The sequence below is a fragment of the Aedes aegypti genome, chromosome 2, assembly GCF_002204515.2.
Source record: "Aedes aegypti strain LVP_AGWG chromosome 2, AaegL5.0 Primary Assembly, whole genome shotgun sequence".
NCBI classification, from domain to species: domain Eukaryota; kingdom Metazoa; phylum Arthropoda; class Insecta; order Diptera; family Culicidae; genus Aedes; species Aedes aegypti.
The window spans coordinates 336,836,025-336,861,851 of record NC_035108.1 but is presented as its reverse complement, the minus strand read 5'-3'; the positions used below and the strand labels follow the sequence as shown (position 1 = coordinate 336,861,851).

General features: G+C 38.6%; 1 protein-coding gene across 1 annotated transcript in view; it reads left to right on the top strand.

Annotated features, from left to right (window-relative positions):
* The window catches only part of LOC5566907 (clavesin-2), a 112,620-nt gene that overhangs the window by 57,585 nt on the left and 29,208 nt on the right, over positions 1 to 25,827 (top strand). Inside the window, exons 2-3 of the mRNA XM_001651272.2 lie at positions 241 to 1,290; positions 12,999 to 13,802. Coding sequence (XP_001651322.2) covers positions 619 to 1,290; positions 12,999 to 13,478 — 1,152 coding nt within the window. The 5' untranslated portion in view covers positions 241 to 618 and the 3' untranslated portion in view covers positions 13,479 to 13,802. The remainder of the gene's footprint in view (positions 1 to 240; positions 1,291 to 12,998; positions 13,803 to 25,827) is intronic.

Sequence of the window (25,827 nt, the reverse complement as noted above, 5' to 3'; positions counted from 1 at the left end):
TTAAAAAAAAAAAACAAAACATGTAACTGTAAAAGTAAGATTGAAGTAACTGCAGACAGCAAAAATATTGAATGAATGTAGAAAATACTGAACATTGAATGAGTAAGTTGATACTGTATTTTATGAAAATATCAGAACAAACTGACCAACAGGTTTTCTAACACTTTTTTCAGATCACTAAAGAAAACATAACAAAACAAAACATTAATGTACATCATTTTATTTCTCATCAATTTCCAGAAATTACTCGACTGGCATTCCACTGACTGATTTCATCAGAGCGTAAAAAGCATTTCGTGACTAGGATTCTCGGTAATCGTGGATAAAGCTATTAACACCCCACCAGCGCTGGGGACGATTTGAGATAGCAAGGAAACTAGACCGCGTAAGCCCAAGCCGAGAAACAAAAATCAAAAAAATGGCATCATGGACTTGAGTTCATCAGTGCGCGCGAGTTTTGGTTCGCTGAAAGTGGATGCGACACAGAAAGTTCGGGTGTGTGTTTCCGTTTCGCTGGATAAATAAATATTCAACCGGGCCAACGGATTCACAGATAACGATCGATGGTGACGAGTGATAGCAGCGGTCGGAATCGAATTAGTGCAGGATTAGTGATTCATGATAACGGGAACGGTGAAATCGCCCGCAGTGACGAGTGACGCGTGGTGCGGAGAGCATCAGAAGAGTACAATCATGTCCGACATCTGTGATTTTGAGTGGTCCAACAACCGCTTCCGGCACAACCTGACCATATCCGATCTGAAGGGTTACAACAAAAATGAACCCACCGACCGGAGTAGGGCCCTGATAGCGCTGAAAGAGCTGATCGGGGCCAGTATGGACTACGCCTTGAAGGATAAGTCCTGCTTTCAGGACGATGAGTTCTTGCTTAGATTTCTGTACGCCCGGAAGTTCAATGTGAATGATGCCTTTCAGTTAGTGATCAATTACCATGCGTATCGACAACGAAACGGTCCGCTTCTGCAGCGGTTATCAGTGTTGGATGAAAATATACAGTTAGCTTTGAGGGATGGGTTCCCAGGTGTTCTACCAAACAGGGACCGAAGAGGCCGGAAAGTGTTGATATTCCTGGCCGGGAATTGGGATTACTCTTCATACTCGCTAGTCACAGTGTATAGGGCGATGTTACTGTCGCTGGAAAAACTGCTGGAAGACAAACAGAACCAGGCGAACGGGTTTATTGCGATTGTGGATTGGACCAACTTCACATTCCGGCAATCTTCCAACTTGAATCCCAAAGTGCTGAAGCTGATGATCGAAGGGTTACAGGTGAGCTAAAGTTGTTCTCAAAACTAAATGTACAATGTAAGAAATAAATATATGTATTTTTATTCTCTGTGATGTGGGATTGAGTTTGAGACATATTTAAAACGCCCATCCAGAATCTGAAATAGCTGAACAAAAACTGCTAAGAAAAAAAAAATAACTGTCCTCACAAAATGTGCTAGTTACAAGCACAGAGAACATACATCTATGATAGAAAAAAAAATCTTTTAAAACTAGAAATCACAAGTGCCACCATATAACGTGTACCGTCAATCATTGGCGCATGTAACATCATAGAAGCTTAGAGAAACAGTGACTCGATTTCATAGTCACTGTTCACATCAAAATACATCAAATGATATATTGAATTTGAAATACTTTACCAATAACAAAGGTCATATGTGTCAACAATTATGTGACTACCATAAACTGTTTCCATTTACTTCCATCTTTGAAATAATGTCAAAGTGTGAATTTGTGTCTATAATAACCTAATACCATATTCATCTTTCAACATTCAAACACACAACGTTTAAAACTAAATTTGAATGCTCTATTTGATTGCTCAAGTCCTTCATTATGTTGTTCAACTGGCGTATAGTAGGGAAGTCCGCACACCTAAGCAAATTAAAATTCAAATGTCAAAATCAAGAATAAATAAATCCTTTTTCGACGCATCATGTCGTTTTTTGAAGCTTTTGGTACTAAAACTAGTATTTTATTTGTTGATTTTTTTTTTCATCTTCAAGACTTGAAAAAGTGATGAAATATCACGATCAACGACGGGGTAAAAAAGACCAGCACGGTTTTAATACACAATTTTGCAAAAAAAGAAATACATTGATTTGATTCAAAACACTGTGATTTTAGGAAGTATGATGGTTTATGAATTCCAGGCTAATCAATACCTGGATGTTGAATAATTTTTTCGATTAACTAATTCTCACAACTTTGGTATTTAAACAAAACAATTTCATTTACTTAAATTACCATTAACAACTTAGTTACCACTTTGAAAATGATTTAGACAGTTTATTTGGTATAAATTGAGGGTGGCAGTTTCACCCCATCAACAGTGGCCTTATTTCAAGGCTAAATGTTAACAATTCATAGTTCATTCTACTGGAGCAAATTTCACATTTCTGCCAATGCATGGACATGTTTTTGTAGAAAATTCCCTTGCGCAATGATTAAGTGAGCATCTGGTAAACTTAAATCAAATTTAATATTGATGAGCAAAAACTTTGTTTTGACATTTGTTGTGAAAAATTTGATTAAATATTACCCAAAATGGTTCGGAATGACAAAAATCTTGCGCTTTAAGTAAACTGCTTGGTGAACTTTCAAGAAAACCGCCATTTTTATGCCAAGTTGAACGCACCACATCGAAGGATTTAGGTAAGAACATTGAATTTCAACCCGATTCCTTGTGACGAATTTTCATAAGGGGTTTCTATGTTAATCGATAGTCCATTTGCCTTAGTGTAGGCTCGCACTAGGGCTTATCAGGTGGCCAATAATCAAAAAAGTGATGTGCCCCAAATTTCAGTTCTTGTTCGCCATTTCATTGTGAACATGTCTGCTAAGAAATCCCCAAAATATTAGGGCATGATTTTCATTGCACACTTAGATATGAGGTGACAAAGTTGAGCCTATGGAGAAAAACTTGTTTTTATTAACAAAAACTATGGTTTACTCAAATGAATATAACTTTTTTTTCTATAATACTTACGTAAAATGTTTTTACACCATTTGATAGCTTACAAAAAGGCTTCATAGAAACAATAAAAAAATATAAAAAAAGCTTCAAAATAGTGGCTTTTATGATGTTTTTTTATAAAGCGGTTAAAAAATCGAATAAGCTTCTAGCTAACCCATCGAGTACTTTTTTGTCCCAAGTTGTCCCAGGCTTAAATTCAGTTCCAAGGGTACTTTGATATGTAAACTAAAGGATCGTGAAAAATTTAGCTGCACAAATATGCACTTTTTTAATTTAAGGCTTTTTGAATTTTTCCAATATTTTTAATCATTTTCTATTAAAAACAGCTAAAAACTAATTCTGAAAATAACTGAATTTCGCTAAATCATTCAAATCATCATTTCTATGGAAGTTTTAATATTTATAATGGTTTGCACAACGTTAATCGCATAAATGGCTTTTATGCATTATAGGTAACAAAGTTTAATATTTTGCTATAGGCCTAATTCAAAAGTTAGTCTCGAAAACTTGTTTTTGAAAATAAAACATCAAATTTGTATCATAAAACTCATTAATACGACATGAGATGGAAAAAATATTTTTGGCCGTTAGTCTGTATGGAAACCACCCATAGTGGCTCGGTGACGAACAAATATAATATCGGGGATTTGGGTTGAAATACATAAGTTTACCTTATGAAACCGAAATTTGAAAACAAAAATAGTTTTCGTGGCAACCTGGAATCGAACCAAGAACCTTGCGATCGATAGGATCGTGCGTACACCCTGCACCAATCGACGCCTTGGTGTGGAGTGATGCTAACACGATACATAAAGCGTTCGCATTGCGATAATCGTTTTATCATTCATAAGACAAAATGTATGAATTTCGATAGTCCAGTTCGCTGCGTGTATGTTACCGGATTTCTGCGGCAAATCGTCATCCGACGCTGGTTGAGTGACGATAACGATACTTCTTTTAGTTTCGTCGCCGACTTTTTCCATTTGACGGCGACGATTGTCTACCCTGATTGTGATTATTGCAACCCGGTGCTAGGCAGCCATGTTTATGAGGTCGGCATAAAACTCAAGAACAACAACGTAAAGTGGCGTAATCATATCAGGAAAATTTTTATCCGATTTTTTAATGTGTTCCACGCTAACCACACCAACTCAAATTACCTTGCTGTACTGCAAACGAATAGTTAGCAACCGTTTGTTTGTGCCAATATAACTGTTGTTGAGAGAAAAGATTTTTTTCTGCATAAAATATTACGCCTTTCTCGATTGTTAGTCCTTAAACGACTATTTGTTTACAAATATTGAGTTGTCAGTGGGAACCACTTCCCAGTGGGAACCAAAGATGTTTGCTCGTTATAGTAATGGCGGTGTCAGGAGGCTGGATTATTGTTATCGAAGTCGTGCCCATACTTTCTGGGGCACCCTTACTTACCTTACCAGTCAGGCTAAGGCCTGGGTGGCCTCTGCTGTACGTAGGAGACGTCTCCATTCGACTCGGTCCATGGCTGCCCGTCGCCAGCCACGCATTCTGCGAAGGGTCCGCAGATCGTCCTCAACTTGATCGACCCATCTTGCTCGCTGCGCACCACGTCGTCTTGTGCCGGTCGGATTGTTTTCGAGAACCATTTTCACCGGGTTGGTATCCGACATTCTGGTGACATGCCCGGCCCACCGCAGCCTCCCAATTTTTGCGAGGTGGACAATGATTGGTTCTCCCAGTAGCTAGTGCAATTCATGGTTCATCCGCCTTCTCCACGTTCCGTCTTCCATCTGCACTCCGCCGTAGATGGTCCGCAACACCTTCCGTTCGAAAACACCAAGGGCGCGTTGATCCTCTGCACGTAGGGTCCATGTTTCGTGCCCATAGAGGAGTACCGGTCTAATCAGCGTCTTGTAGATGGTCAACTTCGTGCGATGGCGAACTTTGCTCGATCGGAGCGTTCTACGGAGTCCAAAGTAGGCACGATTTCCAGCAACGATGCGTCTCTGGATTTCTCAGCTGGTGTCGTTGTCGGCGGTCACCAGTGAGCCCAAGTACACGAATTCTTCGACAACCTCGATTTCATCACCGTCAATATGAACTCGAGGTGGGGGGCGTACCGTGTCTTCTCTTGAGCCCCTCGCTATCATGTACTTCGTCTTTGACACATTGATGTTCAGTCCGATTCGCCTAGCTTCAGCCCTTAGTCGGATGTACGTGTCCGCCATCGTCTCAAAGTTGCGTGCAACAATATCAATGTGTTCGGCGAAACCAAGTAACTGAACGGACTTTCTGAAAATCGTGCCACTCGTGTATATCCCCGCTCTTCTTATCACACCCTCTAAAGCAATGTTGAACAGGAAACACGAAAGGCCATCACCTTGCCGTAACCCTCTGCGAGATTCGAAGGGACACGAGAGTGTCCCTGATACTCGGACTACGCACATCACTCACTCCATCGTCGCCTTGATCAATCTTATCAGTTTGTCCGGGAAACCGTATTCATGCATGATCTGCCATAGCTGTTCTCGATCGATTGTATCATAGACCGATTTAAAATCGATGAATAAATGATGTGTGGGTACATTGTATTCGCGGCATTTCTGCAACACCTGGCGGATGGCGAATATCTGGTCCGTTGTTGCTCGTTCGCCCATAAATCCTGCCTGATATTGTCCAACGAATTCTCTAGCAATTGGTGATAGACGGCGGCATAGAATTTGGGAGAGTACCTTGTAGGCGGCGCTCAAAATTGTGATCGCACGATAATTGGCGCAATCCAACTTGTCGCCCTTTTTGTAGATGGGACACACGACACCTTCCATCCACTCCTCCGGCAATACTTCCTCCTCCCAAATCTTGGAAATAACCCAGTGCAGCGCTCTTGCCAGTGCATCACCACCGTATTTTAGCAACTCGCTCGGAAGTTGGTCCACTCCAGCGGCTTTGTTGTTTTTTAACCGTTCAATCTCCGTTTCTACCTCTTGGAGATCTGGAGGCGGAAGTCTTTCGTCGTCCGCGCGTGCTCCCAAAATTATTTCCGTTCCACCTCCGCTACTGGCCACATCACCATTAAGGTGCTCGTCGTAGTGCTGCCGCCACCTTTCGACCACCCCACGTTCGTTCGTGAGAAGATTTCCGTCACAGTCTCTGCACATGTCGGCTTGTGGCACAAAGCCTTTGCGCGAACGGTTAAGCTTCTCGTAGAACTTCCGTGTGTCTTCAGCGCGGAACAGCTCTTCCATCGCTTCGCGATCTCGTTCTTCTTGATGGCGCTTTTTTCTTCGAAAGATCGAGTTTTGTCTGTTCCGCGCCCGTTTATACCGTGCCTCGTTCGCTCTCGTGCGGTGTTGCAGCATTCTCACCCATGCTGCATTCTTCTCATTCTTCAACTGCTCGCATTCACCATCGTACCAGTCGTTTCTCTGATTCGGGGCCGCTGGACCTAGTGCTGCTGTTGCGGTACTACCTATGGCGGATCTTATGTGACTCCAGCCATCTTCAAGAGTGGCGGCGCCAAGCTGCTCTTCCGTTGGTAGGGCCACTTCCAACTGCTGCGCGTATTCTTGGGCTACTTCTAAGTCCCGTAGCCGCGCGATGTTAAGCCGCGGCGTTTGGCTTCGACGCGAGTTGTTCACCGTCGAAAGTTTTGAGCGCATACATACAGCAACTAGATAGTGATCCGAATCTATATTCGCACTGCGGTATGTGCGAACATTGGTAATGTCAGAGAAGAATTTTCCGTCGATTAGAACGTGGTCGATTTGGTTCTCGGTTAGGTTATCGGGTGATCTCCAGGTGGTCTTATGGATATATTTGCGGGGGAAGAAGGTGCTTCGGACTACCATACCACGAGAGGCTGCAAAGTTGACGCATCGTTGGCCGTTGTCGTTAGATACGGCATGCAGACTGTTCCGCCCGATCACCGGTCTGTACATCTCCTCTCGTCCTACCTGTGCGTTCATGTCGCCAGCAACAAGTTTCACGTCACGTGGAGAGCATCCGTCATAAATCTGCTCCAGCTGCGCGTAAAACGTCTCCTTCTCGTCGTCGGGTCTCCCTTCATGTGGGCAGTGTACGTTGATGATGCTGTAGTTGAAGAAACGGCCTTTTATCCTCATCTTGCACATCCTTGCGTTGATCGGCTGCCACCCGATAACGCGTTGTCGCATCTTGCCCAACACTATGAAGCCAGTTCCTAGCTCATTTGTGGTGCCACAGCTTTGGTAGAAGGTAGCCGCTCGATGCCCGCTTTTCCACACCTTCTGTCCAGTCCAACAAAGTTCCTGCAGCGCTACGATATCGAAGTTACGGGGATGTAGTTCGTCATAGATTATCCTGTCGCAACCTGCGAAACCAAGTGACTTGCAGTTCCATGTTCCAAGTTTCCAATCGTAATCCTTATTTCGTCGCGTGCGTCTTTGCCGATTGTTCCGAGTCGTATTATCTCCTAGGTTATTCGCAATAAGGTTTTTTACGGGTGGCTTATTGGGCCTACGCCAACACTCCTGTCTTGCCGGAGCGCCATCGTGCCAGCTCTGTTTAACATCCCAACTAACACTAGGACGATCGCTCTGATGTGGCTACCACCTTGGATTTAGCTGTGCGCGATTCAGCATTTCTTACTCAGCCGCTGGATACCAGAACAGACGCTGTTTGAGCCGCACCTCCTGGTGAACAGACGTTCGAGACGTACCTCCTCAATCTAGCTGATGTCAGAAGGACAACAGTGCCCAGGCTGCACTACCAGCTAAGTACGCAATCCTTAGCTGGCGGTCTTTGTCATCGTTTGACCCGTGGAAGCGTGAGGTAGGAACTTGTGAGGACCAGAGCTGTGTTGAACGCTCCTTCCTAGTTGTCGACTCACCGTTTTGCAGCCCATCTGGGGCACCCTATATGTTGCAATTACGATAATAATATTTCTATTATAAACCTCTATTATTTGATAGTAAAATGTATATAAATAATAATACTGCTTTGTTCTAATTGGTACATGAGCTATGGATTATATTATAAAACTGAAACTGAAGCAAGTTTTTGAAAATGTTTGGTTTGTTCTTGATTATTTTTGTTAAAGCAACGAAGATTCTATGGTATAATATGCAGTTATCCACTCGTAGCTACTCAAAAACTAGTTGTAAGTTATTGAAACTTATTCAACTATCACTCTTAGCAAAACCAAATTTTATAAAATACGTTGATGTTGTACTTATTGGGTTTTTTTAGCAAAAATAGAATGAACCTGCCTAAGGCTGAAAGCCTCTATAATTAAGAAAATTAAATCAAATAATTTTATAGCAAAAAACTTCGCAAAAGTGGTATTTTACATATATTTACTTAAGTTTCACATATATCCGCATGTAAATTGTCCAAATTTAGTATAATACATCAGAAAAACGCGATGAAGGAATTGAGCAATCATATAGAGCATCAAAATTCAGTTTTAAATGTTGTATGAAAGTCGATAGGTGTACGACTATGGCATGGGGTCAATTTTTTTCACCAACTTGAGGTGAAAACAGTGCCCTGTACGAAAATTAATCTGAGTTACTGTACCAGCGTCACCACGATGTTGCTATATGGCGACCGTTTATTTCCTTAACCATTTATTAAATTGTATTTAGACTTTCTTTTCTCTGTGTAACCGCCAAAGCAAATCAAAACACTAAAATTTTAAAGAAAATATTTATTTCTCATAAAAATACTGGATATTGTGAGTTAAAACCAGTGGCGTAGCTAGAGTTTTGGGGGCCCGGTGCGGAGGTAGATTTTGGTAGCCCATCAAATAGAGGTTTGTACAATAGGCCTTTTTTCGAAATCGTTTAAGATATGGAAGAAAATTTAGTGATTAATACGTTAATCACTGATTTTGTTGTTGTTGTGGTTTTTGATGCAGATCGAGGAAACTAACAAGATAAAATATAAAATTTATTATTTATATAATTTTATGAGGAATTCCCATCGAAACTCATCCTTAGGTATCCTTAGAGACAATTTTGGAATAAAAACATGCAGTGAACTTTCTGAGATAAAGATATCGTAACTCCGTCAAAATTTCATAAATTCTTGGATAGTAGAAGAAACCTTACAAGAATATTGAAAAAAAAATCTTTAAAAAAATCGCTAAGGAATTTCTGGGGAAATCACTGCTTTTATAAATTGAAGAATTCCTTGCAGTAACGGACGAATCCAAGATGAGCTTCCTGAAAAAAAGATGGAAAAGGATTTCCAATTATATGAGAAATTCAAACTTCTAAGATCAACACCAGGAAAAAAATCCTCAAATAAACAGCAAGGGGTATACGGAAAATGAGTAAAATAATTCGTGGAAAAATCCCTGCAGTTATTGGTAAAGGAATACTTGGGAAACCCACGGGATTTCTTTAACAAGGGTACGCCAAGAAATCTCTTCTATGGTTTTAAATGAAAATGCACAGAAGTCCCACAGAGATTCTTGGCTGGAAGTTTGATAAATTCGTAGAACGATTCCTTGGAATTCTTGAGAAATCCTTTGAAAAAATCTGGGTAGAAATTTTCGGAATCCATGAAGCAATGTCTTTAAAAATCTGTTAATGAATTGATATCTATGTAGGAACGCCAGATAGATTATTACTACCAATATTATGATAGTGCTTCGCCCGAAACATTTTGTTTTCGAAAATTATTAAACAAATTTTGTGGCATTAATCAGAATATTATGTAGAGTTTCTACATGAAACTGATGGAAAAAGTTCACTGGAGTTGTTGCTAAAGGTTCCGGGTCATTTGGCCGAACGCCGTTTGGCCGAATGCCGTTTGGCCGAATGCCATTTGGCCGAAAGGGTCATTTGGCCGAATGCCATTTGGCCGAATGCCGTTTGGCCGAATTTGAAAAAAATAGTGAACTACAATTACCATTCATTTTGTAATTAATTTCAAAGCTGAATTTCAAAGAACAGTTTAGAGAAACATCCTAGATATAAGCAATTTTTCACTTTTTTGCTAGCGGAAATAGCTGCCAGCATAGATTTCCGCATTGCATTTGTAGTCAGTCAGCTTTTGACGGTTACTAAAACGATATACGACTTATTCGTCCTTCTGTAGCATCAATTTGCTTCAATCATTCTGATCGTACTTAGTAAATTAATTAATTTTTAGCAACCACAAGTTTGGTTTCTTCTCCACAACTGTGAAACATTGAGCTTATTTGATGTTAGTATTTTCCAACTCGTCCGGTTTACTGATATACGCAATCAACGGTGCAGAGTTCAGTTAACACTTTGTAATATTAATCTTGGTCGAGAATGACATCACATCATCCCTTGTGTTAAAAATTATATGTTTTTAATAAAACTCTTTACTCAGACTGAATTCCAATAACTATGAAAAATATTCAAATATGAAAGAACAGCATATGATCAAAAGAAGGAAAAATCTCTTATAAATTTTAAGCAAGTGTAACGCAAATAATTGTTATATCAGTATAACTACAAAGAACTGCCGATGATTTAAAGAAGGTAAAATTCCCTTTGAAAATATAAGCTAAATTATTTCCAATAATAATGAAACCAGTACAAATCGAAAGAAAAGCCTATGTTTGAAAGAAGGAAAAAATTCTGATGAAAATATAAAAAAAAAACTTCAAACCCTAGCACACCGTTGGTAATCTACAGCTTAGAGTCTTGACGCGAGCTCACAACTTCGTCCGGAATGAACGGATCGTATTGATTATGCTCTTAGAGCACTTATATATCGACAAACATGATATCCCGCCTCATCGTTAAGATCAACAAATTAATTAGTTGCTCAATTATTGGGTCACACTTATGATAATGCTACACGGAACAAAATTCTGTGGTAAAAATAACTATTTTAGCCGACTACGCCCATTCTTGAAATTACCATGGAAATTCAGACCAATTTACTATGTTTACGGTACACCTCACCGCATTACTGGTACATTTGACAGAAATAATTTACAACAATCTGATTCCGACTACAGACATGGTAAAATCAAGCGCATATCTGGTCTGCTGAAAATTGCCGGTGCGAGCGCTTAAGTTAACCCCCTAAAATGGTAGTTTTTACCGCACAATTTTTTTGCGTGTACACATCAGTGTTGAAAAAAAAAAAGATATTTTTGTTCGTTATTCGGCCAAACGGCATTCGGCCAAATGACCCGTTCGGCCAAATGGCATTCGGCCAAATGGCGTTCGGCCAAACGGCATTCGGTCAAACGGCGTTCGGCCAAATGGCCGGACACCGTTGCTAAAGTTCAATGCAAAAAATTTGAAAGAATTCCAAAACGAATTCTTGGAGATATTTTCTCGTTTTTTCAACGAAATCTTAAAGGAATCTCTGGATACGTTTATAATAAATTAAACTACCGAGAGAAATAAAAATAAAAAAAAATCAAAATCTTTGGCTTACTCATTCTACAAAATTCATGATTTTAAATATACAGTCGCCTCTCCTCATCTCGATATCAAAGGAACCATCGAGATAGGGAGAGATCGAGACAAAGAACATTAATTTAATGAACACTAGATTGAAAATCTCTTCATTACTAGGAAAATAATTGACAAACAAAATTCATTTCGAGTTTCCAAATTGTTCTGAATCACTTAAATCTGGTCTAGTAACCTTTGTTAGTGTCCATATCAACATATGGAGAGAAAATTGGGAACGGAAAATCAACAGGAACACATCGAGATATGGAGATATCGAGATAGGAGGATATTGAGATATGGAGAGGGAAATTGTATGAGATATCGAGATGTAGAACATCGAGATGTGGAGAGTCGACTGTATCTCAAACGTTGGAATCTAAAGAAATGTACAACTTGAGTGTACATACTATTAAGAAGGTTTCTGTATCATTTCTAATGCCAGATTTTTAGAAACCTAGAAACTTGGATAGGTTTGATTATGAATCACGGAGTATCATGTAAATAAAAATATTTATAAATTCAGGCCTAACATCTTCAAAATAGGTATCTGAGCCTACTTAAGTATCTACATCAGGCCTGCGTTTAGCTTTTAGAAGGCTCTGTTTGCTCAATTAAAAAGGTGTTATCTTCATGAAAGATGTCTATTTCAAAAACAAACACTAATAACCATTTTCGGTAACGACCAATTCTCAAAATGTTTAGGAATTCTGATTCGATCTGTTTTCATGGAATTGCCGAATAAAGAACAAAAACTAGAGATGTCGGGTTTCACATTTTTCAAACCCGAACCCGACATGTACCCGGCTTATTTTATTTCTCCAAACCCGGAATCGACCCGAACCCGAAAAAATTCACTGTTCAATCCCGAACCCGACCCGAGACCCGACAAATGTTTACAAGATAGACCCGAATAAAACCCGAGTTTAAAAAGATGATAAATTCATCGTTTTTTATGCATAGGAAAGTTTCCAGGTTATTACTCTATATCAAACTCTCACCAAACCCGACCCTAACCCGGCAAAACCCGACTTTTTTCAAGCCCGAACCCGACACGTACCCTGTAAATTTGTAGCCACCAAACCCGACCCGAACTTGAATCCGAAAAAAATTGAATTTTCGAACCGGAAATTTGTACATATTTCTTGTGGGTTGAATATTATTGCTTTTTCCTAACTTCTTGTCTTCTTCTTCTTCTTCCTGCCATTACGTCTTCACTGGGACAAAGCCTGCTTCTTAGGTTAGTGTTCTTGTGAGCACTTCCACAGTTATTAACTGAGAACTTTTTTGGCCAAAGTTTTCACATTCGTACATCGTATGGCAGGTACGATTATACTCTATGCCCAGAGATGTCAAGGAAAATTCTGGACCGACCGGAAATCGAACCTAGGCACCTTCAGTATGGCTTTGCTTTGTAGCCGCGGACTCTAACCACTCGGCTAAGTAAGGCTCTACTAACGTTATAATAACCAATGATTAATTAGCATATCGTATCTTTTTTCTCGAACCCAATCCCTTTTATACATCGCAGCATCAATCCTCAGTCATACTGATATCATTTTTCAATTTCCTTCTCAAATCCGCAGGACTGCTTCCCGGTTCGCTTCAAAGCGATCCACTTCATCGGTCAACCGTGGTACGTGGAGGCGGCCCTCGCCGTAATCCGACCGTTTCTCAAGGAGAAAACACGCGAACGGATAAAACTGCACGGCGGAAACCTGTCCACGCTGCACGATTGCGTCGCCCGGGACATTCTCCCCACAGAACTCGGCGGCGAAGGGCCCACGTTCAATCCGCTCAACTGGTACCATGAACTGCTGGAATCGAGTCAAATCGCAACCAAACCTGCGCCATCGTACATTCTAAGTCAACCCCAGTACTACACCAAATCCCCGGCGCCACCGACGACGCCTCTGGCACTGACGACAACGACCACAATCTCAACGACGACGGGTTCAGATTTCCTGAAAAGTACCAAAGCAGCCGCGGTAAAAATCGGGGTGCTCACCACCAAGGCAAACGATCCGGCCGCGAATACCCTGCTGGGCGTGGGGAGCGACACGTGACGGTCATTTACAAGCGGATCGGAGCAACAGCAGCAAGAACATCAATCTCTGGTGACGACCATGGTTCCGGATGGTTCGGTATCTCGATGATGCAAGGTCCTGATCTCAAATTACCATGCATTTGTTCATTCATTCAACACTTGTTCGTCGTATTGCTGCGACGTATACTCACCGCAAAAATCAACGACGCGTTCTGCATCACCGAAGACACCGAAACCAGAGATAGATTCAACCGTGTCCTACTTGTAACGTAGGACAACTTTAGATCCTGAAAAAAAATGCAGTTGCTTCGAGCTCCGGGGAAAGATAAGGATTGAGCTAAAAGTAAGTCAATTTTGTTTATTCATACTTTCGACACCTACTTTTCCTAATGGCTGGAATCACACTTGGCAGTACATAGCTTGTTTCACGGTGTGTAAGGTAGAGTTTCATGGGTTTTACGCTATCCAGAAAGTGAATTCCTTAAAACTTATGTTTCTCACAAAATTAAGACTATATTATTATGAAAATTTATTGGCTTTTTTCGGTGAATACAATACCTATACTCAGAGTGAAAGGGAGTAACGAAAGTAAGGAAATGACAATATGGATAGAATCGCAAGCGAGCGACGAGAGAAATGATTAGAAGTTGAAAAAAAAGCCAATAAATTTTCATAATAATAAAGTCATGCGGTGATTGAACCTTATAAATGCAAAATTAAGACTAGATCATTACAGAATCCTCGACATAATTTTCACGGAAAACTTGAACAGCATTCTTACAGAATGGTTCGAATGGTTCCCTCGGAATATTCAACAGAAGTCCATAGTACCCTCCATAGAAGGATTAACAAAAACAATCGGAGATGTCTCACAAAATTTAGGTCATGGTTTTTGCATAACTCTGGGTGGGATTCTGAAAAAATCCTGGACCAAATTTTTACAAATTCAATGACAGGTTTTAAAGTGAATCTTGGATGGTATTATGATGGAATCCTTGGCACATTCCTTATTAGATCCTTCGGAAGATTCTTATTTAATCTTGGAAATAATTCATACGAAATCTTGGACAGGATTCTCGTAAAACAATAAATGGGATATTCACAGAATTCTTAGTAGAGTTTTCCAGTTAATATTAGACTAGAGTCTGATATAAAAGTGAGCAAATTCTCATCCTGGTTATCACGCAAACAGGACAGGGGTTTTTACAAAATGTTGAGTAGGATACTAAGTAGCAGCACTTTTCTTTCTATTTTCCATAGAAAAAAAACATAAACTGGCTTTAATAATAATTAATACAATTTGGCCCACATCACAATTCTGCTTCTTCTTGGCATTAACGTCCCCACTGGGACACTCAGCTTAGTGGTCATATGAGCACTTCCACAGTTATTAACTGATAGCTTTCTTTGCCTAAGTTGCCATTTTTGCACTCATATATCGTGTGGCAGGTACAATTATACTCTATGCCCAGGGAAATCAAGGAAATTTCCATTACGAAAAGATTCTGGACCGACCGGAAATCCAGCCCAGACACCTTCAACAGGAGTCAAAATGTAGTGAAAATGCAAAATATGATACAAAACAGCATTAATGAACTCACATTACCTTTTTTAACGAAAACAGAGCGAAAATTTAAATATCTAGTATCGCTGAAAACCCCTCTCTGCCATGAAATTAGCATCTTCCGTTATGGAGGAGGACATCTATGCGAAGTTTTTTAAAATTAAATCAAAAAAAAAAAAAAGATTTGTAAGGAAAAAAATCTTACATAGTCTGACGTAATTTATGCAAAACCAATGGAAGAACGTTTACTTCGCAGTCATCACTGGCTAATGCATGATTATCATCATCTTTCTGTTAGGTGCATAATGTTGAATTTTGTTAGGTATGTAATGTTGAATTTTCTAAATTCGAATTTTTGAGCATTTACCAAAAAGGTCATAACTTCTACAATTTTCAACCATCAACGGATCAATTGCTCTTATTTTTACAACCTTTCCATGTGATTAGAAGTAAAAATATTTTATCTTACACTAAGTCTTGTTCAAAAATTATTTTTTTCAAACTATAAAATTTGTCGAAAAAATCATAAACAACAAAAAAGTGACAACAATGTGAGAAACATAGCCAAGATTGCCAGGGAGGGGCAAAAGAGTTATAAAACTACATCGATAATTGTATATTTAAAATGCTAAACTCTTGTATCAAAAGGTTTTGGACAAAAGGTCGAAAGACAATACGTCGAATGGACAAAAGGTCGAAAACAATTTACTTGATGAAATTTGTTTAAACAAGAGTTTTGACATTTTGTTCTTTTGTTTTGTTCTTTTTTGTTCTTCGTCCTTTTGCCATAGATTCGTATCAAACGTAATGATATGAACAAGACTTTTCTTGCGCTGTGAGAAAATTGGAGTCCACAGCTTAGTTCAAACTGGATAATGGACCCAGTTAGGCTGACCATTCAACATTAGAATTACATTAGGTGACGCTCTCATTCACCGAAGTCTTCGTCCTGGTCAAAATGTATAAAATGCCGGAATCAATCTTCGAAAGGTTCCTCCAGGATAATCCTTAATAGATTTGTTCGGCATTTCTTATATTTTTAAACCAATGAGGATTTCTTCTGAAATCATCCCAATAAAGTTTCCAAGGATTCCTTACAAATCACATCCATGAACATTTTTTTTTTTTGTATTTTTCAAGAGGAAAATAACCATCATCGTTTAAAAAAATCAAAACCAGTTTTTCTCAAAATTTGAGCAATGTTCAAGGAAATCTGTCATTGCATTACACTTGCTATCTGGATTGCAATGATCGATTTTCAAAGGGATTTCTTTAAAATTGTACGAAAATACTGGTTTTCCATTTTAAATGATTGCTGATGATTGAATAATGGATTCTTGAGAAATTAGCTGAAGATATATTATCCTGCCATAAAACATTTCAAGACTAAGAAAGACAAGCAAGGATGTTTTTAAAGGTTTCTCCTGGAATTCCTTTGGACGTTATTGAAAAATCCACGAAAACATCATTTAATTAAATAAATCCTTTTAAATATTTTTCTTTTAAGATTCCGAAGATTTCTACAGCAACTCATCGTGTTACTTCCGCAGGGCCCCTTCCGTTTTTTTTTTCAAATAAATTAATTAGTAATATCTCTAAGGGAACCCAGATTGCGGTAAACGCGTAGCTATTCAGTAAGACCAAGCTAAGCGTCGTGGGTTCGAGTCCCACCAGTCAGGGATCTTTTTGAAAAGGGAATATTTAAGACCTCCACATGCTAAGATTGTCAGTTAGCATAGTAAGCTCGCAGCTAATAACTCTGGAAGTGTTCATAAGAACATTAAACTTCTAGATGTAGCTTTCGTTTGAAGTAAAAAGAATTTTCTCAGTCATTTCAAATTTGATCGACGTTTTGCGTTATCTTATTTATGGATTCAGATTAACATACGCCAATGTCAGCTTATTTTCGTACACCTTTTCAATAAATAAATATCAAAAACCACTCTTAATCGCGCTTTGAACCTTTTATAAACCTTCTCTTCTACTGACTTAAATCATATGCACATGGTTTCATAAATTTCAAATTCGTGCATATACCCCTCGCATGTAGATTTATGCAGGTTGATAATTTCCAACCGACATTAAAATGTGTTTTATTGCAGGGCACTTGCTGAGGCAAGCACAATCCTTTATTACCCTCATATGCGTGACAACCAGTCAACCTGGTACAATCAAGCGTTGTTGGTAGGGCAAAATTAAATTTTCAAAACAGACTCAAACAGCTAATTTCTCAAACTCGTCAAGGCCAATCAACCCCTCTGGCGCTGAATGGAGAAGCATATGCCGCACCAGCATTAACATCCCGAGCAGCTGCTTTATTACAACAGCTGGTGCCACATATGTGGCACGCAAACACGATTTACATCTAAATATCGAGTTTTTTTTCTTAACCAAAACGACGCAGTTTTCCTCCCCCTGCGTTTGTCATGTAACTTTGATTTAGCCCTAGAGTTTACCGGGCGTATGTATCTTACACCGCAATAAGACACCGCAGCCCGCGTTACCCGAGCGGAAAAAACTTACTGCAGAATACCAAACTTGGTACTTCATGCCAGATCAATTTCAGTACTAGCCACCTAAGTATATGGAAAAGCTCGACATAATAGGTAAAATACATCAAACAATAGCTCATGCAAATTCCACAAACACCAAACTGATAATTCGATCAGGCATATACCCATTTTTTTAAATAGTAAATCAATACCTTAAAGTGAAGATGAATCGAAGCCAAACTTCAAATTTTCAAGAGCACGGATTTGGAGCACCAAACTTCCGTTTAAGCTGAAAACTTAAACGATTGGTCACTAGCTGGTGGACCAATCGATTAGGTTTTCAGCTAAAACGGATGCTTGGTTCTCCATCTTCACCTTAAGCAGTCTTCAATAGCTTAATGGGGGATCTTTAATTGTTTATAAAAATATATTTTCAAGACCATAATAAAACCAAATTGATATGTGGACCTGGATTACTGAACAATACCTATCTACGTAAGAGTTACTCGCTCCTGCTCGGGAAGTCACGCAAGCCCAATTATCGTCACCTGAAACCTTCACTCCACACAACTCCCTTCATTTGGATATGATCCGACCTCAGAGACCTCGTTGCGACAGAATGATTGGTTGACTTACACGAAACGGGGTCCTCATTTCCTGCACTCCAACTGGAAAATCCCTATCTTCGGAATCTGATCTTGATAGGCGGAACTCGCCAGAGCCGCGGGGCAAACAGTTGGGAAACAAAAGAGTGACATATTGTCAAAAGCCAAACTAATTTCCTCCCAAATGCCACGAGACGCAAATTGGCTCCGGAATCTCACTTCATCGCCTTGTCTTGCCATCACAGGTTAACAATCAGCCAAAAAAAATGTCGCCTCGTTTGGTCATGGAAGCTAATCTAACCGAAGGTAGGCAGCAGCAAACAGAAACCAGGGAACGACACCGCCGTCAACTTGACCTTAACATCTTGTATGGATCGCGTGTCACGCGTGAACCCAAAGTTTGAATAGGTGTCTAAAGGCGTAGCCAGGTTCCCCATCAGGAGAGGGAAATTGAGTGACCTCAGAAGTTCATTCATTAGTTCAACGCGAAACGAATCATTTGTGACTCCCTTTTGATCTATGTCAGCTCCAAATCTGCCAGGATGTTCTAGATCAGCCCGAACTCCCTAGGAAACAGGCATTCCGATCTAAAGCGCTAGCAGTGATCTATCGAAGGTTTATGAACAACATATTGTATACCCATATAAGATCATCAAAATACATTCTGTCAAGTTCAACAACTGTTTAAGGTTATACTAGGATTGCTTTGAGTACAGGCCTTTAGATCCACTAGTGTAACCAGTAATCTTTCGGAGGATTGTAGACAAGGTTGTTCTACCTAGATGTGAGTACAATAACTGTTGAATGTTATGCAAAAATTAATAGCAATACAGCTCAACGGATCTTGACATTTCAGAACCTTGCAAACAATGGTAAACCTCGTACAGACTCATACAATTAATTTCTACATAGTTTTGAGTTCTGCCCAAAGGTGTCCAGCAACCAGCAAAGGTCTACAAGCGTAAATTGTCTTGACGATCATTCAAAATTGTCCACCAAATACTTTGATTGCAAAACTTCATACATCTACTAGTGCAACACTCGGAAGTTTATAAAAGAAAAACAAAAATGTGCATAGAATTATATCCCGTCAAATTTTGAATTTAATGACCTTTTAGATTGTTCTGAACTGCTATAGTCCTTCAGATCCGTTGGATTTAAAACAAGGTATGCATATACATAATATTCTATCAAGTTTCGATTTCAACAACCGTTTAAGAGATCGCGAGATCTACGAGAATAGCCAGTAATATATTTGGGGTTTATAAATATGATTTATAACCATTTGCTACAAAGCAAAGCCATGCTGAAGGTGTCTGGATTCGATTCCCGATCGGTCCAGGATCTTTTCGTAATGGAAATTTCCTTGACTTTCCTGGGTATAGAGTATAATCGTACCTGCCACACGATATATGAATGCGACAATGGCAACTTTGGCAAAAAAAACTCTCAGTTAATAACTGTGGAAGTGCTCATAAGAACACTGAGCTGAGAAGCGGGCTCTATCCAAGTGAGGACGTTAATGCCAAGAAGAAGAAGAAGAACGCGATATAACGTAGATATCAATTTATGAGCCCAATAACTAATAAAAGGGTTTTACTAGTTTCCTCCGAATGAAGGTTTTTCGAATGTCGTTTCCTCGAATACCCAGTTTCGCCGAATGGTCCATTTCCCCGAATAGTTTTCTCACTCATAATTGTAAAAACTGATTGTTCGACATTTCCCCGAAAACCATTTCCTTGAATGCAATTTCCCTCAATGACGTTTTTCCGAGTCCTTCCCCGAAAACTATTTTCCCGAGTGCACCACAGAAAAAAATATGTAATTTTCAATGTGATGTAAACGGAAGAATTCGTGGGTTGTTACAGCATCATGTATGTTTAAATGAATATACAATCAATTTTCAACTAAAAATGGTTGAATATTACATGATCGTGTAAATTTAAAGTGAATTCGATTAAAAAATAATGGATTGGTCGTTGAAATTCAGGTTTATTTTGATGCTCCAAATATGTGCATAAAAATAAACTTAAATTTACAACATATTTTTTTATGTCCCCGAAAAAAAAAACGTTATGTAATTTACATAGTAAAAACTATTCATGGTCCTGCTGGAAAAAATGATCAATGTGCTAACTGATGTAAGATTAGATAAAAATATGTTAAATTTGTTATAAAATCCATGTGTTTAAAGTAACATAAGTTCGAAATAATGTCGAAATAATTCAATAAACTCAAAACAAAAAAAAATCATTCTTGATAGCCTTAGATTAAAAGCAAGCACATGATATGCAGTTTCATTGGAAGTGGTGTATTTTGCTTATGGACATTTGGACATCTTTCTAAAAATAAAATGGAAAATTTCTGTAGAAATCTTTAGCAGCTGAAGGAAAACAATATAAACTGACCTGACTAGGGAAGGTGAAGAACAACCTATGTTTTAGAGAAGATGTTTGGACCTAAGACAAGACGTGACAGGTCACAGTACAAACATGAAACCAATTGCCTGTCAAAAAAGACCACTTCTCATTGGTCGTTTTGGCAAAGGCCTACTTTCACATCGTTGAGTTGGATTTCAACAGGGCACTTTGTTGCTAGCCCGGCCGCGTTGCTAGATCATAAATTAAAGTTTCATAAAAAGTTTGAAAATTTTTCATAATGTCTTTTTGTTTCGAATCCATTTATATTCCATGTTAACTTTTCCGCATGTGCTCCTTCAATACTAACATCAATTAAATATACTTATTTGAGAGCAATATAATGAAAATTGTGTCAATTTTCTCTACAAGTATTGCCGGTTTCTAATATAAACCTGAATTTTTAAAAATAAAGCATCCTCTATTGCACTATATGAATGAAGCGTGCAAGAAACAACCAAATTATGGGCATTGGTATTTGAATTTGTTCACAAGATTTTCTTAAAATGAATACTGGTAGCACTGGCTTTTGTATCGTCAAAGATATCGGCCGAGAAACAACTGGGCAGTCTTAGTTGAGCTGTCACGTCCTGTCCTAGGTTTGGACAAACGACATTGAGTATCAGATTTGTTCACTCCTTGAATATTCTTTCATTACCTTCCTTCTACATTTCATGCATTTTAATTTTGATTCTTTGCTTAATACAATTTGAATACTGAACATATTTTTAAAAACAGACCTGACAATAAAAACTGTCGTCATTTTCCAATACAAATATCTCGTCTGTCGTTTTTCGACTCAAATCATTCATACAAGAATCATATTTTGACGCCAATTAAAAAAAATGAAATAAGCTTTCGGGGAAACAGTGCATTCGAGAAAATGTTTGTCGGGAGAAAAACCTTTGGGAAAAAAAATATTCGGGGAAATGTTGGACAATCTTCATCTCAGGGTGACGAATTAAACGGTCATTTAAAATGCACTCTTCTTAATTTTATTGGCGTTTCTTCCGAGTTTATTCGTCCTCGGCATCTTTGGCAATACATGTATAGTCAAGAATGGCCAAATATTTCCTTCCTTCAATTGGTTACCGTTCTCTTTAGTTTAAAATGGCATTCGGGGAAAAGGGTCGTTCGAGGTACTGGCGTTCGGGTAACTGGCATAGGGAGAAGTAACATATGGAATGAATCTCTCACTTAAATAATTCTTATTGTATCGTCGAGAAATCACTTTTCCAAGGAATGTCAGTAGGAGTTTTAGGAGGAATCCTTGGAGGAATTTCTATGGTAATATACAGGGTGTTTGGTTCCATGTTTTTAATAATTGGAGGGTAGATAGGTCTCCATGAGATATGAAAAAGTGCCCATGGAACATAGGGTCGCAAATAACTGCTAAGTGAGTTATTCACGATTTTAAGATTTTCAACTTGTTCATCTTTGGAACCACATATCTAATTAACTATGCGTCGTACATTTAATCTCAGCGCATGAATCGAAAGCTTATGATTTAATCTATCTTAGTTTCTTGGACGTAATTTTTGTAGAAAATGATTCAAAGGCTCAAATTACGAAAAGTTTGCAAAAAGTGACGGAAAAATCAGCATTTTTCGACGTATTTTTATGAATTTTATTAAAATTATCGTAATTAATGTTAAAAAAATTCTTCTACAAAATATGCATTAACTTGTTAGCTACCAAAGTGTCTTTGAGAGCAAAAGTGTATCTCTTGTAGATTCGTCACAATATCATGTTGAAAGTTGTGCTTCAAAGAGCAAAAAAATCAAAATAAATATCGGCTGATAACTCTATTCGTTCGTCCGTTCGTGTGTTGATGCCTCCGCGTGTGGATGAAGTGCTCGGAAACGACAGATGTCGGTCGTGCCGAAGCGAAGGGGAAATGAAATCGCTTCGCAACATGCGCCATTTATTTCTTCTCTTCGCAGCGTTTGGTTTGCAAACAGACGCATAAATAGATTTAGTGCGGTCGCCGCACGACCACCGCAGTAGCGAAAGTGTGTTCATAAAGACTGATCCCTTTAAATTCCTCGCACTAGTAGCTGAGCTACGGTGCAGAGCAGATGGGGGGTGCGCTTGCGCGTGTAGCGAGGACTCAATTTATGCATTTCTCGCCTATGACGTGGAACTTTTGATGCATTTTGAAGGGTTTTAGGTCGTCTACTAATTACATAGAGGTGGACAAGTGAGAGTAGAATTTATGACGTGCCATTCACGCCGTTGTAAAAGTACAACACTACCAAGTAAACCTCGCCCGTGATACACAGCACGAGCGAGGTGAATTCTTAGGTTCAATAAAGTAATTTAGGTATCGCACTAATGCTCAGCGTGAACTGTTGGAGCAGCAGGATGAAATATCTCACAAAATTAGTGACCGTCTATCCTACTACAGCTTGGTTTTCTGTATAAGGTTGCTTACAAATTATGTTCAATAGATCAATAATCTCTCAGTTAACTATTTTTATAAAATCAAATAATAGACCTACATGTAATATTTCATAGAATTTTCAGTGTCGTATCCAGAAAATTGCTCAGGGGAGACGAACGACGCGAAAAAGTGGATATTTTTACATAAATTGGGATGGCTTAAGACGGTTCAACCACATCATTTTGTTTTTCTTTTATCCAGCAAAATGATAGAATAACTGCATAAAATTAAGAATTTCTTTTGAAATTGAGACTTTGGCAGTTTAATAGGTTCTATGTGCAGTCACAACAATTAAAAGTCACAATTTGTAGATCAGTACTTTTCTTAAAAAAAGCCTGAAGCCTTGCAATGTTTGTAATATGAAATCAAATATTTTGAAAAAAAAAATCAAATAATTCATCAAATTCCAACATTTTTACTTCATTATTGAAACAATTTATGATAGATTGAACGAAAACGACACAATTTTATCAAGCAGGTTGATGAGGTTCTTGTACAAGAATAATAAAATATAAATAAACCTTTTGTTATGCTCTAAATCAAATAGTAATCAGATCAGTACCCAAATATTTGTAGTTCAAAATTTCATTTTTTCTCTCTCTCTCTCTCTCTCTCTCTCTCTCTCTCTCTCTCTCTGTTGAGTTACTGAGTTCTATTTTTTTAAAATTTGAATGAAAACCCAAGAGAAGTGTTAATTTTGAACGATAACATTTGAAATATTTGCAGTTTGCTCTAATAGATGGAGAATTAGAAATCAAATTGAATATAATTTAACAATTAAATGTATTAAAATGAACTTAAAACAGTCACAGTCACAATTAGAAATTGAAGTTCTTTCCAAACTTTAGTCAAGTTTTAATCATCAAGTTAACTGTAACTATGTCACTATGGCAAGCCTGTAAAATTTCGTGAAGGGAAATATCCTTCATCATTTTAGTAACAGAACCTCCGAAATGTCAAGAAGGCGAAAGTGTAAACACGACACGTAGCAAAACATTTTTTGGGATGAACAATATTTCATTAATAGTATCAAGAACTTTGGTGATCACTAAAGCCTCTCACTAATTTGAATTTCAAATCCAAATGTTTAATTTTAAAAATAAAATTCAATTCACATTTTCAAAACTGAATAAGCCAAACATGGTTTTAAGAGCGTTTTTCGTATTTCAAGTGGTTTCACACCAAAAACGTACTCCAAAATCCACTAAGGTGGAGAGGGAGGGAGGGTTGACCCTCAAACACACCCCCTCCCACTGATCACTTGTTTCTGTTTTGTAGACAATATGATCTTAATTTTCTTTCTGGCGTTATGTCCCAACTGAGACAGAGCCCTGCTCCTCAGCTTAGTGTACTTATGAGCACTTACATAGTTGTTAACTGAAAGGTTTTCTCAGCCAAAGTTGCTGTTTTGTATGTGTATATGGGCAGAGGCATATACGTTTTCAATAATTTATATGGGACAAAGTCCACGAGACCCCTCCCAGCTCTGAAATTCTTTGGAAATGAGCATGTAGCTTAAGGACAGCCAAAAAAGCACTGCAATATTAAATAAATGAAAAAAAAAAACTCTTGTGGAATTAAATGGTATAGTACTAGATTCGGGTTTTCTTTTATTTATAGGTATTCCACTAAACAGCTCGAAGATTTAATACACAATATTCTTAATTTTCCTCATGATCTCAATTAAATGCTTTTCACACAAAACAAAAGCATGATTACTGCATTCACATGAAAATATTAATTTAGAAAATATTCAAGATCTATCCTGCAATTTCCAAGTTGTTCCAATAATTTCTCCACAAATTCCTTCAGGAATTCTTTCAGTTAATGTTCTCAGGAGTTTCCCAGGGATACCTTCAGACTGAGACCACTTGAGGAATCCTTTGTCGGCCAATACCAGGCTGGTTTTTGGGAGGGCCGATCCGACAACGAATCAGATATTACCAGATACATCTTGCAAATGAACTTAGATAAATTCTTGGAGTATAACTAGCAGACTCACCATCTGTTTGGATTGGAGACGAGGTGTCAATGTCGTGTGTGAATTTAGATGGAAGTAAGGAGACGCACTTTGGAATTCATTGTTCAACATTGCACTCCAGGGTGATATTAGGAGACCAGCGAGCAAAGAAATGACACTATCATGACACGGTCACATCTTCTTCTTCTTCTTGACATTACGTCCTCACTGGGACAGAGCCTGATTCCCAGCTTAGTGTTCTTATGAGCACTACCACAGTAGTTAACTGAGAGCTTTCTTTGCCAAAGTTATCATTTTCGCATTCGTATATCGGGTAGCAGGTACGATGATACTTTATGCGCAGAGAAGTCAAGGAAATTTCCATTACAAAAAGATGCTGGACCAACCGGGAATCGAACCGAGACACCTTCAGCATGGCTTTACTTTGCAGCCGCGGACTCTAACCACTCGGCTAAGGAAGGCCTACGGTCACATATGGTCCTTGGTCTTGTGGACGATATCGGCCTCATTTAAATCGATCGCAGGTCAGTGGAGGAGGTTTTCGAGGCTCTGAAGAAACTGTATTTTTAGGGATTACCCCTGATACTCCTTCAAGAATTATTTTATGAATTTCTCCAGGGTTTTCTCTAGAAATTGTTTGGTAAATTCTGGCAAATTTTTTTTCAGGGATTTCCTATGAGAAACATCAAAGGATTCCTCTAGGAACTCTAAAATTTCTTCGGGGATTTCGCGGATTTCACCTAGCACTCCTTCTCTTAGGAATTCCACTAGGGATTTGTTCAGAATTTCTTCCAAAGATTTTAACAGGAATTCTTCCAAAGATTCTATCAGGAATGCCTCTTTGAATGCCTCCAGAAATATTTACA